Source organism: Spermophilus citellus (assembly GCF_964194105.1).
Source record: "Spermophilus citellus genome assembly, chromosome: 16".
Classification (NCBI taxonomy): Eukaryota; Metazoa; Chordata; class Mammalia; order Rodentia; family Sciuridae; genus Spermophilus; species Spermophilus citellus.
Window position 1 is genome coordinate 59795706 of NC_138196.1, and position 17121 is coordinate 59812826.

Genomic DNA, 17121 nt, shown 5'->3' on the forward strand with positions numbered 1-17121 from the left:
CAGTGAACCCAGTTTATATGATTATCCCTGTAACCTCAGGTTCCCATGGCTCACATTTCTGTTCCCTATTAGAATGTGTATAAAATTATACACAGGAAAAGGAAGGTCCTTCAAGCTCAAGGTTTCTTTGGATACACTAAGGTGTACCTATTAGATACCTTTCTATAGCAATAACTCATTCATTTCTACTGAACTCAGAATTGTCTTTAATACTTCACCTGGAGAGAGAGAAAATATCCCAAGGACTGAGGAGAAACAAAACCAAAAGCAAAAGCTAGCTGACGTCACGTCCCTGATGTATAAACTTAGGTTAAAAAAAAAATCTAGTCTAAATACATATATTTTTTACTACTGTCTTGATAGCATTTTGTTTTGTTGCTTTTTTCTGAGTTAAAAAGAAAGAAAAAGTAGAATTTTCACAGTTCAGTGCAGTCAGATGATACATGTGTGGTAGCAGTGAAGCTGCATCAGAGTCAATAAGCCCAAGGATAGAGGATAAGTAAACACATTTGGCTTTTAGTCAGCTGTACATTTCAACCCATTTTTCCCAGAGCTTTAAATATGCATGTTTGTCTTCAAGCCAGGTTTGTTGGAATTTTAAAGTGTTAAAGTAAAAAAGTTATATATTTTATCACCAGCCACCATCATTTTGCTTTCTTATTACCCAGGCCTTGAACCCAGTGCAGTAATAATTAAAGTACAAGAAAGGAGAACTACTCACAGACAATGGATAAGCTAAATTAGCCACACAACAGTGCACTATAGTTGCCTAGAATTCCATTATTTTTCCAACAGGTTATGGTGTATTGGGGGAGCTAGCTTTGGACACTGCACACTCATTGAGGTGGCAAATACGCAGACTCTAAATTTAACGGAATTTTACTTCTAACAAACCTAGGTTCACTGGGGGTGGGGGAAGATAATCTCATGATATAAAAGGATTGAAACAGCATTTGAAGCTTAGCTTAAAACAGCATATTGCAGGGCTGAGGTCGTGGCTTAGTGGTGGAGTACTTGCCTAGCATGTGTGACGTGCTGGGTTTGACTCTCAGCATCGCATATAAACAAATAAATAATATAAAGGTCCATCAGTTAGAAAAATATATTTTTAAAAAATAGCATATTGCCACCAGGTGTGGTAGTGTACACCTGTCCCTACTGATGAGGCGGCTGAGGCATGAGGATCACAAGTTCAAACCCAGCCTTAGCAACTTAGCAAGGCCCTAAGCAACTCAGGAAGACCTTGTCTCAAAACTAAAAAGGGTTTGATGTTCTCAAATGTTAAGCACCCCTGGGTTCAATCTCTGGTAACAAAAGTATATAAATAAAAATAATAATAAATAAAATCTATTTCCTTATGAAAGGCCTGGGACAAAGTAGGTCAGAGTACTTGGAGCAAGAGCACCATTTACCTAAGTTGGATAGTCAAATGAGCTTGAAAGCAAGGAGGAAGAATAGTTTCATCTAAAGTCAGGAGGAGCTCAAGAATGAAAAAAAGTAACGGTTACAAAGGAAAAAAGTGTTAATTACAAACAGTCCCCATATTTTGGCCATATCAGAAACACAATAGCTTCATTATCAATATTTATTGGGTGCCTATCATGTGCAAGGCACTATGCTAGGTGCTGGGGAAGGTACAAAGATAAATCCAACAGCCTGTCCTCAAAGGGCTTACAGTCTAGTATAGGAGCATACAGTCTCTGGAGAAGATAATTTAGGTGTAATTAACTGCCTCCCCTCTACCCCACCCCCCAAAACATACTAGACTTGGTTTCTTCCTTTTACTTTTAATTCAGCAGCTTCACATAAAAAGCATAAATCTGAAAGTTTTTCAAAATGCATACTTTTACTCATAAACAAAATTCATTTTCATTAGAAAAAATGCTGAATATTTATTGCAATTATGAAAATCCTCAAACATATTTTTATGGATTTTTTTTCTTGTGAATCTGTGTTTTTGAAGTAAACAATTTTCCAAATTGCATCAAAACATGCAACAACTTTTTGAAATAAATCCTTTAAACTATTGGCAGTTTCATGTAATGTACACAGGCTCTCTGCTAAAAGCAAGGAAAGCTTTTGAAATGGATAGATTTATGTTCACAGCTTATGGAGTTTTCCCCCATAAATCCATTACAAATCAATTCAAAGTATTATAAAGTAACACCTGTTAATTTGACACCCCAACTCCAAAGCTTTTAATTGGCTGGCCAGATCCACCAAAGAACTACAAAATAAGTCCAGGAAAGGAAATTCAAAATAATCCATTTCCTACTACACCCTTAGGAATTTCTGAAGCTTTTTGTTATTTTCCTTTCAGCAGAGAGAAACTAAAGGTAGTCAAGTATGGAAATAAAAAACACTGATTTAGCCAGTTTTCCAAGGTTAAACTGCTAAAGGATGAGTGCTACATTTTAAAATTAAATTCACTTCTAACTGTAATTACTTTAAACAAGTATCCAGTAATTATTATTCTCTTTGCTCAGAATAATCTCCGAGCTCCGATATTTCTGGTCATACTTAGGTCGTTATACGTCTGAAGCCTTGTGTCTTTGTAGAGACTTGGTGAGACCTCTTTAAAACACTGAGACCAAGGATATGGTTATCAAACTGAACACAAATCAAATTTTCAAAAAGTAGAATTATGGTAAACTAATAAAGCTGAGCACACCCAAAAATGAGTTCCTGAGATGCAGATTCCTTATTCCCATGTTGAAGCATTCTTAATCCTGAGCATTTTCCCTTAGTTCAGTAAAAATGAAAAACTTCATCCATATTGTACTGGTGGGGTCTATTTCTCTCCCTCACCAAATTCCCAAAAAGGGGGCTTGTCAAATGAACAAACCGTAACTCAATTTCAATATTAATCTCTTTTAGAGTAATAGATCCGCTCACCCCAAAGGTATAACACCTATTAAACTAGAATCCATGTCTGGTTAATATTTCAGGCTTACTGGGCAAGCCTGATTTAATCACAACATTCCCAGTTTTTATAAGTTTTTTACTTCCGCAGATTTTAAGTTTACATGTCTAATATTTGTATAAAGTTAAATTTTGTAGGTGTAAAATGTGTAACAGCAATAGTCAGATGACTTATGTGCTAACCTTTTAATCATCTTCCCATCTTCACATCACTAAAGTGCTTTTCTGTTCAATCTCTTAGCTGATCAGATAAAACAAATTTTATAGACTTGTGTGAAGAATCACCATATAACTACTCCAACTCTGTCGTTTTACAGATACAGAAACTGAGACCCTGAAAAGTTTAATGAAAAAGCTGGGAGCCAAACCCAGTCTAGTATTCATATTATAACTTTGACCTTTTTTGCTGGTTTAAAAACTCATATGTACATGCTTTTATATGAACCACATATGATAGCTGTCAAAAATGAATGTAATTAAACAGTGATGTATTTCATGAGGTAAACAAAACAAATATTATTTAAACTATTCTTAGAAAATATTAGCCCTTTTTGGTTGTTGCTGATAGTGTACTACAGTGCTTGGTCTTGTTTTTAATAATAATTTGCAATTGCTACCTTTGAGGATGTTTATTTCTCCTATACAGAAAAAATAAATCATCTTAAATATGCTCATATGCTCAATTATGTATTATGTATTTAATCTCTACATTATTTTTTCACACATTTACATTTTTTATACTTTTAATGTGAGTAAAATGAATTTATGTGGAAAATGAGATATTACCACTATGTTAAGTGTTGGCAACTTAAAAATTAGTCGTTTTCATACATAATGGGAATCATCTTCTAAGAGTGATACAAAGGGTGTCTGGGGTAATAAAAAACATAATGACAATTACAAGTCAAATTTGATTAGTCTGTAAACTGAGATGTAAGAGAAAGGATAAGCTTAAGAGTACCTTGAGATGTGAGCTCAAGTTTTAACTTCATTCCTTGCTATTTAACTTTGTAGTGATTCAATAAACTCCTGGGTTTCAGTTTCTTGATCTGCAAAGAACTAACATTTGCACTACTTACCTCCTTGGATTATTGAGGCTAACATAAAACACAAGAGTGCTTTGTAAATGGAAAAGCACACTGCCAAATATTATTACTATTCCAATAATTATTAAAATGTGAACCTATGGATAATTGCAAATAATTACCACTTAGTGGCACTTGGCATGCTCACAAGAACAAACTTAACTCAAAGGATAAATCATGCAAAGATTTTCAACTTTCAATGGCAATGCTAAAAAGTATATAAAGATACACAAAGGAACATTTTTAGAGATAGCACTAAAAGACACACATTTGGTTGACTTGAGACTTAAAAATGAGTTTGAATGATTTACAACATAGAAGAGGTATTTAGTATTTAAGTGGAGAAAGCTGCTAGTCATCTAAGAAAAACACACATTATGGGTATCCTAAAACAAATGGAATAAAATTCTATCACTTTTGGCTTTTTTGTAAACCAGGCTTCTAACGAATAACTATATTAATTTTTCCAGTAATCTAACATACACTAAAAGAGATAAAAGAAAATGTCTACATCTAAGTCACAACCAATGTGAACTTGCATGAATGCCAAGCATAAAATTCAGAGTTCTTATAACTCTACAGGTACCTGAAAGTTTTAACAACCCTTCATGCTCACTTTATATTCCATAAAGAATAATGGAAATACAGGGAATACTTCAAATATATACCAAGTTCTTATTATGTTGTTGCCTTATTCTTATATCCTTATTCTTATATCAGAGATATAGCTATCTCTGATAGCCTTGTTTTTGTTTTGTTTTTAAGGTTAAGTTTGAGTATGCTATCAACCTTTCCCTTCAAATATGCCTTTTGATGTTACTTCTACATCAAAAACAAAAACAAACCAAAAAAAACCCACAAAGTAACAACCCAAAACAAATGAAGGTGCAAGGGAAGAGATAAATGAGATATAATTCATTAAGTATAAAAATATGTTGTTTCAAATTCAGAATAATTTAATAACTCTTCGTTATTTCATATGTATCTGGAAATGGGACAGATACATGTCCTGATCCTGTCACAAGAGGTAGAATTCCAGCATTTGGTACAACGTTCCAAGATAGGGTCAAAGTGACATTCCTGTTTCCCCTATAAAAAGATATAATAAACAGAAGTCAGCAGAAACACTTATAGTTCAATAAAAACATTTTAAAACAAGCACTGAGTTGTCAAATATTTTATAACTAGTTATTCCTAACAGGAATTCTAATCTGTAAACAGAACTATTTTCTCTTCTCACTTGAAATCTAAGGACAATGCTGAAAGACACCAGCATTACATTTGAATTACATTACATTGAATTCCTTAAAAAACAATCTAAACTTATTCACAACTGCAGTTAATAACAACTAAAAAGCTTACATGCAAGAAACACAGTGAATATAAAATGAGACCTGTGCTAGGAATCAGAAGACAATGATTTGAAGCCTAATTCTGTCATTATCTAGTTTCACAAACTGGAGCAAATCAAAATGTATTATGATCTGAAATTCTTATTTGTAAATATGTAGGTCTGGTTTTAAAATTCTTTTAAAATTCTTTCTGATAATACCTCAGAAAGTGTAAGAAGCAAAAATGTCCTGAGAGGTCAATCATTGATTCCCTCATTTTTTATGAGAGCAACAGAAGTTTAGAAAAGCCAAGAGAACCAATATTAGAAACCTGAGTATCAATTCCGAGACCCAATGCACTGCTTTCTCATTAAGGTTTCTCTGACTTATGTTTAGAAAGGAGACCTTTAATTTGACAATCATAGTGCTATCATATATAAGTAATCCTATACTCCCTGTACACATAAGAGTAGAAGCTGTATGCCTTTATTAGTTTGGACCATTACATTTTACAAACTGCAAGAGAACAAATTACTTATCTTAGATCCCAATTTATATTTCTTCCCAATCTTCCATTCAGCGCTACATAAATACCTCTCTCCCAATTTTCCTTTTAACCCTCTAATATTTTTTTAAAATGAAAACACATTACATCTTTCTCTTTCACATTTTACTAAATGTTAAAAAATAAAAAAGTGCTCACTTGAGACCATTTCCATCATCAAAGAAAAAATATTTTGTTTTCATATCTTTCAGCAGCAGCTTCGGATTATCACCTCTCAGAACAATCTTGTCCCAGAGGACAACTTGGTTCAGAGCCTACATTAAAATGAAAATTAATTAGGTAACTCATCAGAAACAGCATCTTATCATTTAAAAGTATTAATAATTAAATAATTTCACATATGAAGGAACCCAACTTGAACAGACCTGCTAAAATCTTGATGCATACCAAATATGTACTAATAGATAATATAAAGAAGGGGACAAACTTTTCATGGAGAGAAAAATTATTTCCCTAAGGAAATCATTCCTTTTACTCAGTCAACTCTATTATATAAGGCCCTCAGATCTTACTAAAAGGTTCAATATCTATATGCTCTCCAAAAGCAATGTCCTTAGAATCTTTGGATAGGAAATATTCTTTTAAATCTCTTTTCTCTGTGAAATTTCTAATACTGTCCATCTCAGAGTGGACCCTGGATGATACTGAGAAAACAAAGTGAGCTAATCCCAGTTAACATGAGATGATGTCAGGAAAATGGATGAATCTTCAAGAACTTAAAATTATCAAGGAAACACCAAAGTAATGAATGCATAACATCTTTTCCCCCTTTACAATAAAATGTGCATCACTGTTTTATCATGGCAGAATTCTAGATATCAGATAATTCTTTAAAGCCACTTTATTTCAATGTATTACAACCAAGTTCCACAAAAATTAAGAGTACAAAATGGAAAGAAAAAACTTGTCACTCCTACTAAATATCAAGGAATTTGTCCTCATGGAAGCTATCATCCATCAGCTAGTGAGGCTGAATGCTCAATATGTTATGACTACCTTAACTGAAAAGAAATACAGAGAAGTTATTTCTAAAACAGGGCTTAAACCAACATCTTAAAACTTCTTTCTAATATTAAAAATATTAAAAATCATTAAGATTGAAGAAATAGTTGGGCTTGGTGGCACATGCCTGTAATCCCAGCAATTTGGGAGGCTAAGGTGGGACAACAACAAGTTCAAGATCAGCTTTGGCAACTTAACAAGACCTTGTCTCAAAATAAAAAATAAAGGGCCCAGGGATGCTGGGGAAGTTCCAAATTAGCATTTTCCTACTAGTTATGCTAGGGTAAGCCAGGATTATAAATATATTTTTGGTACATTAATCATAAAGGTTACAGTTATTTCAACAATTTGTTGAAACCTGTCAATGTTTGTGTATAGTTGCTACTCTTTATCAGAAATAGCTTTTTCTGTTTAACATTTTGTTGATGCTGAAGGACAAGAATCAAAACTTTTTCATCCCAATAGTCCCACAGCCTAACGAAACACCTGTTATTTTCAAAATAAGTGTATAATTAATTGAAGTGCTAAAAATTCTGATTAAACTAATTAATATATATTTTCCTTGAAAACAAATACAGTTCAAATAAAACACAGACCAATCTTTAACTACAATCTATCTCTAGCCTACACTGATGAAAATCTGTGAAAACCACTATACTTAAGACACGAGCAGTGGAATGTCCCTATAATCCCAGCAACTCAAAGGGTTGAGACAAGAGGACAAGCCCCAGATGAGCCTGAACTTAGAGAGGCTCTAAGCAACTTATCGAGAGGATGTCTCAAAAAATAGAAAAGGGCTGGGGATGTAGCTCAGAGTTAAATCACCTGAGTTCAATCCCTAGAACCAAAAAAAAAAAAAAAAAAAAGGAAACTCAACAACATATAAGCAACATTATAATTCCTATATTTGCTTACATATTTTCAGTCTACAACTTTATACCTTCGTTATCAATACTAAAAATAGAACCTAAGAAGATTTAACAAGATTCTATATAAATATCCTAACGCTTACCCTAACCCGCAACAGAGTGCTAAATCAGACTGAACTTATCACCTTCAATCACAAAATAAATCATTTTGATGTGTTTTATCTAATAGTATGATAGTTTTTGTTGTTGTTGTTATTGTTGTTGTTTTAGTTGTCAATGGATCTTTTGTTTTATTTATTTATGTGGTGCTGAGAACTGAACCCAGGGCCTCACATATGCCAAGCAAGCGCTCTACCACTGAACCACTGTGGCTACAACTCTAGCCCTGATAGGTTTTATTATAAAATTTATTATAAACTATAAAGACTACTTCAAGTACTCAGATTGATGAATTTCATACAATTCCAAAACAAAGGAAAACAGTTCTCAATAAGCAGGGATATTAATTGAAGATATATGATTTATTAACACTACCAAAGCAGCTCATTATCATAGATTTTTTTAAAAAGAAAATACAAATATTTGGTACTAGGATACATTTTTAAATAATCTCAGATGATTCAAAAATTTTTAGTAATCTTCACAGGTTTTGATTACCTATCTTCATAATGAAAGCTTTAACCAGATCTCAAATTCTGTTGATTTATTTATGTTGTCAAGTAGCTTTCTATTCTCAACTATGGAAAAAAGAACATTCAGCTTAAAGAACATATAGCTGAGCAGCACTAGAACTTCCTCATTTCATATGTAATTCAGAGTTAAGCACCACCATTTCTCATCTTACCACTAATAGTCTACAAGAGTTTTTGATCATAAATTACTTTGAGCATAAACTAAGCCATGCCCTTTATTTATTATGTATATAATATACATGTACTATTTATCATTGACAGTTAATGCAAATTTTCATTTCAAATAATCTTAACTAATGGAATTCTCTCCTCTTTTAATTAGTTTACTGAGGTGTTTTGGTTTTTTTTGTTTTGTTTTAATCCTTTAACATGATTTAACAGATAAAACAGAACAGACATATGGGCTCTACCATTTTCCTATTGTGTTGGAACATCAGTGTTATCTTCAATCTTTCTTTTCTTTGCAGGACATTTTTTTTAGCTATTTTTCTATTTAATAGCAATTATTTAGAACTTGATAATACAATCCCCTATATACTACAATATTTTGTAAAATGCTAAAAGTGAATAAATGAATATATTAGGTAGTACGGTCAACCTCTGGGCACTGAGAATTCCTTCTCTTCCTCCAGAATATTTCCATGGCATGTGACCATCTGATAAGGACTGAATAAGTATCAATGTGAGTTTGCAAAGCAACTATTAATACAGCTTAAATTTCTCTGTTTAATTTTAATTGGGAAATACATAACAGAACTCTAATATCCCTTTTATACCTATCAATTATTGTGCATACACACCATTCTGGAAGCCACAATGCTAAGGAGCTATAGTACACACAGAAAAAAAAAAAAAAAAAAAAAGAGGCTACCAGAGAGAAAATGTTCTTAGCAGAGTCACCTCTCCATATGGTTGTGTTTACTAAGCTATGAGGGTCAGATATTTTTAATATATGAACATCTCTATTTGTTGTGCATAAAGAATAAGGTTTTAAGTAACCATTAAAATATGCTTTAATTGCTGGGGTTATAGCTCAGTGGTAGAGCGCTTGCCTAGCACATGTGAGGAACTAGGTTCAATTCTCAGCACCACACAAAAATGAAAAAATAAAGGTACATCAACAACTAAAAAAATATTTTAAAAATTGCTTAAATACATATACTTACATTATTTTTTGTTGAATATTCTGCTGATAAATAAAGAAACAACTGCTTAACGTTCCAATCAAATATATTCTCTAAATGTAAACAAATTAAGGAATACACAAGACAGAAGGCAGCACACAGCTTTTAAAAGATCTTTGTTATCTTCAATTAATTATCCACAGCAATACTAACACTAAAATAGAAAAAAAGGAGAGGTGGTCCAGAAACATACTGAGTCACTAATTTAATAATACAGAGGATAAATATTTTATAAAATCCAACCCATTCCAAAGCCAAAAAGGAATGTAAGGTCAGCATGCTCCCCTACTCCTGCAAGGATTACTAGCTAAGATACCTTGATTAACAAGAAAATAACAAAAAATCCAAAATTTAGATTTCTAATATTAACCCACTATGTCCAAAAGAAAGATGAATTATTATTTCATGGACATTCATGAAATACTGGAGCTCTAAAGTATAACCAAATCACCACTATTTAACAATATGCAAACATGAACTAAGTTCAAGTTATTAGCCAAGTACAGTAAAATGTATGTTCCTTTTGTTACGTGTCCATAGAAATCAAAATGTCTACATAAAGTGCTTTGGTAAGAAGCAAATGATTGCTAACTAGGTACCATTCAGCCTGGGGGAAGGAGGTACACTTTTAACTAGAGTTAAACTACATACTGGTACCTCCACATGAGCAGAGTTTTATATTTGTATTTTATTAAATATCATATGTAAATTGTCATTTTATTATGTATATTTATATATTTATAGCAACAGGTTTGTCACATTCTACTTTTAATTATGTGTAGCCACTAAGAATCACTTGTTTGGAATTGAGAAGTCTAGGACAGTTCTTTATAATAACAGCTACAATTTCAAGTATTTTCAGTAGCATTAAGAAAACCCAAATAAACTATAAATAGTGAGACTGGTAACATATAGTGAAGATATCAGAAAATTTCACTGTTATTCTCCAGATACACAAAATGACTACTTTCATACTAGATCTACACTGCTTAAATAGATTTTTTTTTTTAAATGATGTCAAGACTTAAAAGCACACAAAGTTTGATGGCACATTCTACTTCCTAAAAAAGTTCCTTTAGAACTAATTCCTAGTCTACTTATAAAGTCAGTCATTTCTAAAAAAATTAAAAGGAATTCCAAGATAGTAGGAACTGAAGAAAAATTCCCCAGGCATATTATCTGCTTCAATTGTTCAGATAGTTGCTCTACACAAGTTCAGACTATTCAATCTCCATGACCATTTTAAATCATGGGTCTTAGAAAGGCAGATAGGATCAGGTCAGAAATGGCAGAGAACAACACTGCCAATATATTTACATATAAGCCTAAATAAGACTAAAGTGGCCAAAATGACCAGAGTTGTTAAGAGATGGAAACTCAGGATAAGGAGAAAATAATTAAACCATCCCCTTAAAGTCATTCTTTTCATTAAGATTTCTTTGACTGTTCTACCAGTACTTATAAAAAGAACTACAATAACAAAATGTTAACATGATTTAACAACATCCATTTCAATAACAGCCATTTGAACCATTACAAATGTAATTCACTTTTTAAACATATTTCTCTCCTCTATCATAAGATATGGATTCTTTGAAATACATGAAATATTTCAGGCAGACTGAGCTCTGATAACATTTTTCCTTCTTTAATTCAAATGATCTAATTTTATTAATTTTTTTTCACAAAGAGATTCATGCATAGATTGCAATCACTTTAAGGAAGAATTTAAAATTACATACACACAACAAACTCATGAATCTACAGTTTTCTCTAAGTATGAACAAGTATTAAAACTATTTAGCTGATGAAAATATATGAGACAGGATTTCTTCCAAAGTTTGGTTGATTCAACTGGGTGGTACTCACTGTCCCCCAAATCTCTAAGCAACATGTTTCTCATTACAAAACTACAGAAAAAGAAAAAAAATATTTCCTTAAAGGATATCAGCAGTTATATCAAATGTAATGAATCCCAGATCACTTCTTTCTCTTGGTCCAGTGAAGTCTTCTACATTTTTTCTAGAAGTAAAGATAAAAGTTTTACCATCCTTTATAATAAAGGCATACACTATTCACATAATAATTTAAAGATCTAGTTGGTATACATGTGGAACAGCAATTCCACAAAGAAACAAGTAAAAACCAGAGAAATCTTTAGTGTGAAAACAGGGTAAATATTATAATTCAATATTTTTAAAAATGTCTTCAATTATTTTCAAATACCTTAAGAAATCTCTAATAAAACTCAAAGGAAGACATAAGAACTGCTATTAAAAAAAAAAAAAAAGAGAGAGAGACTCTTTAAATACTGGTGACAGCAGGAGGATGGGTAGATTTAAGATTACAAATGACTTTTGGGGTAAAATTGGGGGTTCATAACCCACTTCAATCTAATGTATGAAATATGATATGTCAAGAGCTTTGTAATGTTGTGAACAACCAATAAAAAATAAATAAATAAATAAATAAATAAATAAATAAAGATTACAAATGACTACAAGGCAGTATGGAAAACTAAAATAACAGCTGCTCTTTCTTGAGTGCTTTACCACATGTCTAATCCACTTTGTATTTTTCACAATTACCTCAAATTATTTTCATAAGGCTACCAATTAGGCATTACCTTCATCTTGAATAAAAGGGAATTAAGGTTCAGAAGAGTAAAAAACTTTCTCAACACCAAACATTTATTCAATGTTTCAAACACATTCTAAGCCCTCATAGACCTTAATGGCAGTGCTGACTTCCAACCCAGGTCTATGTGAATTTAGAACAGTATCTAACACACACACACACACACACACACACACACACACACACAAAGGGGGGGGGGTCACTATTAGATGACTGACTTGTTAGTGAATCTGACAATGAAATTAAACTAAGGCTGCAGAAGGAGACAGATCTTGTTAGTAAATGGAACAAAATAATTGAGTATTAAGATCAAAAATGTCACAAATCAAAGACAAAAGTGGTGGAGAATTTTAAAGTAAAAATACAAAAGAAAAAAAATAGGCAATAAAGAAATGCAACTGTGATTCCAAAATTCTACTTTTGACGTCTTCGCAGATTTATTCAAGCAAAGTTTTGCTTAAAAAAAATGCAAATAAATTAGAAAAACAAGAATAGGCTGAATCAGAAGGCTAAGATGTTCAAAATTCTCTCAGTGCATCTTAACCTCCGTCCTAACTTCCAAGCTGCTCCAAGTATTTATTGCGTTCTGAAGGTGGAAAGACAAAAACTGCAAAGGGAATGTCAAACAGGACAAACTCCGGTTATCGATGGCACGAAAGCCGTCCTGCAAGTTGCTTCAGCCCCAAGCGTAACGGAGCTACGGAGCCAGGCCCGACGCCGACCCGCGCGCGGCGGCAGCACCTCGGGACGTGTGAGGACCCACCGGCCCCGGGACGCGCGGGAGGCGGCGGCCCGGGCGGCGGCGCGGGTTTGCTGTTGTGTTGCTCCCTTATTGGCCAGGCGTGGGTGAGGGAAGTGAGGAACAGGAAGGAAGCGGAGGCACCGACCGGAGCAACTCAAAATTAAAATTTAAGAGCAAGCCCGGGAATTTACGACGGAGGGGGGCGAGTTTCGAGAGGAAGCCGGGAAAACCGGGGGAGCCCGCAAGTCCGCCCCGGACATCTGCCTTAGGGGTGAATGGCTGCTCCAGAGGGGACCCTGGGGACGGCGCGGTAGTCCGGCCGGCGTCCCCCGCTCCTCGGCCCGGCTTCGGCCCCCACCAGGCCGGGTCCAGGTGCCCTGCCCCATTAGCCCTAGTCTCGGCCGCACTCACAGCATGATCCGCGAGACGTGCAGCCGCACCGGGACACTCCGGTCTTTGAAGGCGGTGGTGATGAAGCAGCCGAAGGTGAGCGCCGCCATCACGCTCAGCGAGAAGGCGAACAAGGAGTTCGCCCGTGACAGCACCGTGTTCATCGCGACCTTCGCTCACGAGCCCTGTCGCCACACAGGCACCCGGGGTCCGGTTCCGGCAGCGGACCTGCGATCCGCGCCGCCTGCGGTGCGCACGTTCCGGGAGCGCGCGCAGCCGCGGCCCCGCCTCCTTTCCGGTCCTCCGACGCGAGCGCGCGCGCACCCGCCCACCGCGACACACCCACCGCGCGGGAGGGACCGCGCCATAAGGAGCGCCTCGTCTGTGAAACCGCCCCTCCAAACGCTGCCACCAATCAGAGATGAGCAGGGAGAGGGCGGGGTCCCAAATCAGACCCGCCTCCTCCAGTTGTCAGTTCCCTTCTTTAGTTCCACGGAGAAAATAGCCCACCCTCTTTTCTCGATTCTTGTGTCAGGTGGTTTGGGACTGAAGCTTCTTGGTTGCTTGAGTGCTATTCATTTTAAGTTAAAAACAGCAGCAAGCCAAGATGGTTTGGAGTCTGTTCTTATGTGTCGTGTTTGGAAGCAGGTCTGTACAAAACGCGTGGTCCTCTCCCCGCTCTGTCAAAGCTGGTCAAAGTTAGCCTTTTGGGAGGTTCTGGAGGGAGGCTGCCCAGGTCCCTTAAAGCAGTCACATGTACACCGTCATTGCGCTCCTTTGCTTTCCACCTTCAACCTTGGTCCAATTCTTGTTAATGTTTTGTTTCTACAGACTGCCTTAGCTGTTTTAAAAACTAAGGGTCCGTGATACCAGTTTTAAATATTTGCATTTTAACATAGAAATTTCTGATTACTGAAAGGTAACCTTTCTAGGCTTGGGCTCAAAGGAAATAATAGCGATGGAATTGCTATATAGCATAATCTGTAAGAACGTAAAGTTAATAATAAGTAACGGATTGATTTATCACATTTCCAATACTTAAAGGGGTTTAGGGTTCAGACTGGGCCAATTCTTGACCTTGTATATACTATCTACCAATACTTTTGCTCCCTTCACAGCAAGGAACTTGTAATTATAAAGATGGGATTCAGAGGATAATTAATTTTTTTTAATTTGCAACCATGAACCATAAATAGTTAAGAAAACCTTTTAGAGAATATGATAGGTATAAACCAAAAACATGATCTAAACCTGATCCTGGCTTTTGTTGTCTGTTGTTGAGCCTTTGCTTCTTTGCATCATTCATTACCAGTTAATTTTCCTACAGCCATACAAGTAGAATTGTAATTGCCTAGCATGTGCCAAAAACAGCTCCAAGCCTTGAGAATACAGCAGTAATAAGGCAAAGCCCCTGCTCAAATGGAATACTGCTAAGAAATGAAAAACGTATTCACTATAAATGGAGAGATCCTTGGTTGAGTTTCTAACATTAATTTTTATCTTTCAGGCAGCCATGCTTTATTCAATATAGCAAATGTCTGTTGAATGGCAACTGTGATGCAAGTGATAAAGAGATATGTGTTAATATCATTTTTACCTCACATAGCTTAAATAATAAATTAATTAAATAAAGCACTTACCCCTGAGCTATATCCCCAGTCCTTTTTTTTTTTTATTTTGAGATAGGGTCTCCCTAAGTTTCTGATGCAGCTCAAACTGGATCTTCCTAACTCAGTCTCCTAAGTGGGTTACAGGAATGCACCACTGCACCTGGCCACATCTGTGGATATAGGACAAAACAATATATACTAAATATTTAACACAATGCCTAAATGTTAACACACATTATTATTCTTATAGAGTAACTTAGAGAAAGGATGCTTGTTACAAATGGTAATGTTTAGGATGAACATTCCAAAATATACTGCGTTGCAAGTACAGGCATATAAGAAACACCCATTAGTCTGGTCCAGCTAAACAATGTGCCATTAAAAGATTAGGCAGAAGTATATCTGGAAACCTAAAATAAGGGCCCACTCTAGAAAAACAGGTCATGAAATTGGGACTTTATATCAAGGAATTTATATATTAAACAAGAGTAGCCTCACCAAGCAAGTAGGCAGCCAGCCATTGATAAGATATATGAGAAAGGTGAACAATTGAGAGTGTTGGCAATAGAACAGAAAAAAAGATGATTGCTAGAATGGACATTTCAAAGACAAAATGTACATGACTTAGCAACTGCTTAGATAAGGGTTCTCTTGGCAAAATATAAAATAAAAGCAGATTGTGAAAGCACAAGTGGGATTAATAGTATTGTTATGACACCACAGTTTTGAACTTTAGTAAACTGAGAGTGTTACAGAATGACTCTGATACCACCTGTGGAGGAATGGGGTAAGCCACAATGCTAACTGCTCCATGATATATTCAGAGTCAAATTTGTAGGAAAATAGGTTTTATTCAGACTCAGCTTTGAAGAAACAGGAAAACTGTTTCAAAATATTCCACATTTGAAATCCATGAAATTGAGAACTTTTAAAGAAGAAGCAGGGGAGGAGGGACAACAGTAAGGAAAAAAAAAAGAAAAAAGAAACAAAGGCAGGAAATGTATATATGACTAATAATCTTGTGTTAGACAGGTTTAAGGGGACAGTCTCCATTCTGTGCTTCTTTGGTACCTGTCAAGATGGGGGTTGTAGTGCTTTTGTTTCCTTTTCTCTACCAGAGGAAGTTACTCTCAGTTCAGAGTCTACCCCCAACCATGCCCCCACCTCATTTTCAGTCTGTGTCAGGAAAGCCAAAAATACATAGAAGTTAACAAAAAGAAAAAAAAAAAAACAGGAGCAGAATGGAATAAGAAATTATCTTTTTCTATTGTATTTTCCCAAATGTTTCTCTTGATTTTCTGGCTATTTAATCATATCATCTACATTAGACATCATTTTGCCCTTTTCTTTTCAATTATTATACTTTTTATTGTTTTGTTAATTTCAGTGCTCATTGTTTCCAACACACTGCTTAATAATAATGAAGATGACTGTTATCTTTGTCTTGTTCTTGATTTAAGAGGAGAAGTTTCATTTCTCCAACAGGGGAAACTCTAGTTCTGAGATGGAAAGATGTGTATACATATATCATTATGTAATATGAAGCACATGATGATATTAAGGAACTATTCATTAATTCCTATTTCAGGATTCTTAAAACATGAACAAGTACTGAATTATTTTCCAATGCATTTTCTGTATCTCTGGAGGCAATCACATAATTTTTCTCTTCTAATATGACAGGTTATATGAATAGATTTCATACATTGAACCATTAAGCATTAATGGCTCCACTTGAATCAGTCTGTAATAATGTTACAGAGCTGAGGCCTTCTGGGAAACTGAGGCACCTCAAAGAACCACCCTTCAAACCCCAATTCTTGTTATCAAGTCAGAATGATTTCAGACTTGTGTCTCAGAGTAATAGGAGTGAGTTTATTGAAGATCTGGATAGGGACAGGGTGAGAGCAAATGAAAGAGAAAGAAAAAGGAATGGAGATAGACCTCAACAGATCATGAATGCTTTATTAAGCAGAGAGGGGCACATTTTCAAGAGGAAAATGGCAACTGGTTACAATAGGAGTCTGAGTTTTATAGGGCTATATGGGTGAGACTAAGTCATAGCAGAATATGTCGGTCAGACAGTCAGGGA

At 35.1% G+C, this 17121-nt stretch overlaps 1 protein-coding gene across 1 annotated transcript; it reads right to left on the reverse strand.

Annotated features, from left to right (window-relative positions):
- Positions 1–1571: 1571 nt before the first annotated feature.
- Positions 1572–13790, reverse strand: SPCS3 (signal peptidase complex subunit 3). Its single transcript, XM_081268935.1, has 5 exons — positions 13441–13790; positions 11597–11672; positions 9633–9707; positions 6042–6157; positions 1572–5096 (listed from the first exon to the last, which is right to left on the reverse strand). Exons 1-5 carry the CDS (start codon positions 13581–13583, stop codon positions 4964–4966), a joined length of 543 nt encoding a protein of 180 aa, XP_081125061.1. The 5' UTR covers positions 13584–13790; the 3' UTR covers positions 1572–4963.
- Between the last annotated feature and the right edge of the window lie 3331 nt (positions 13791–17121).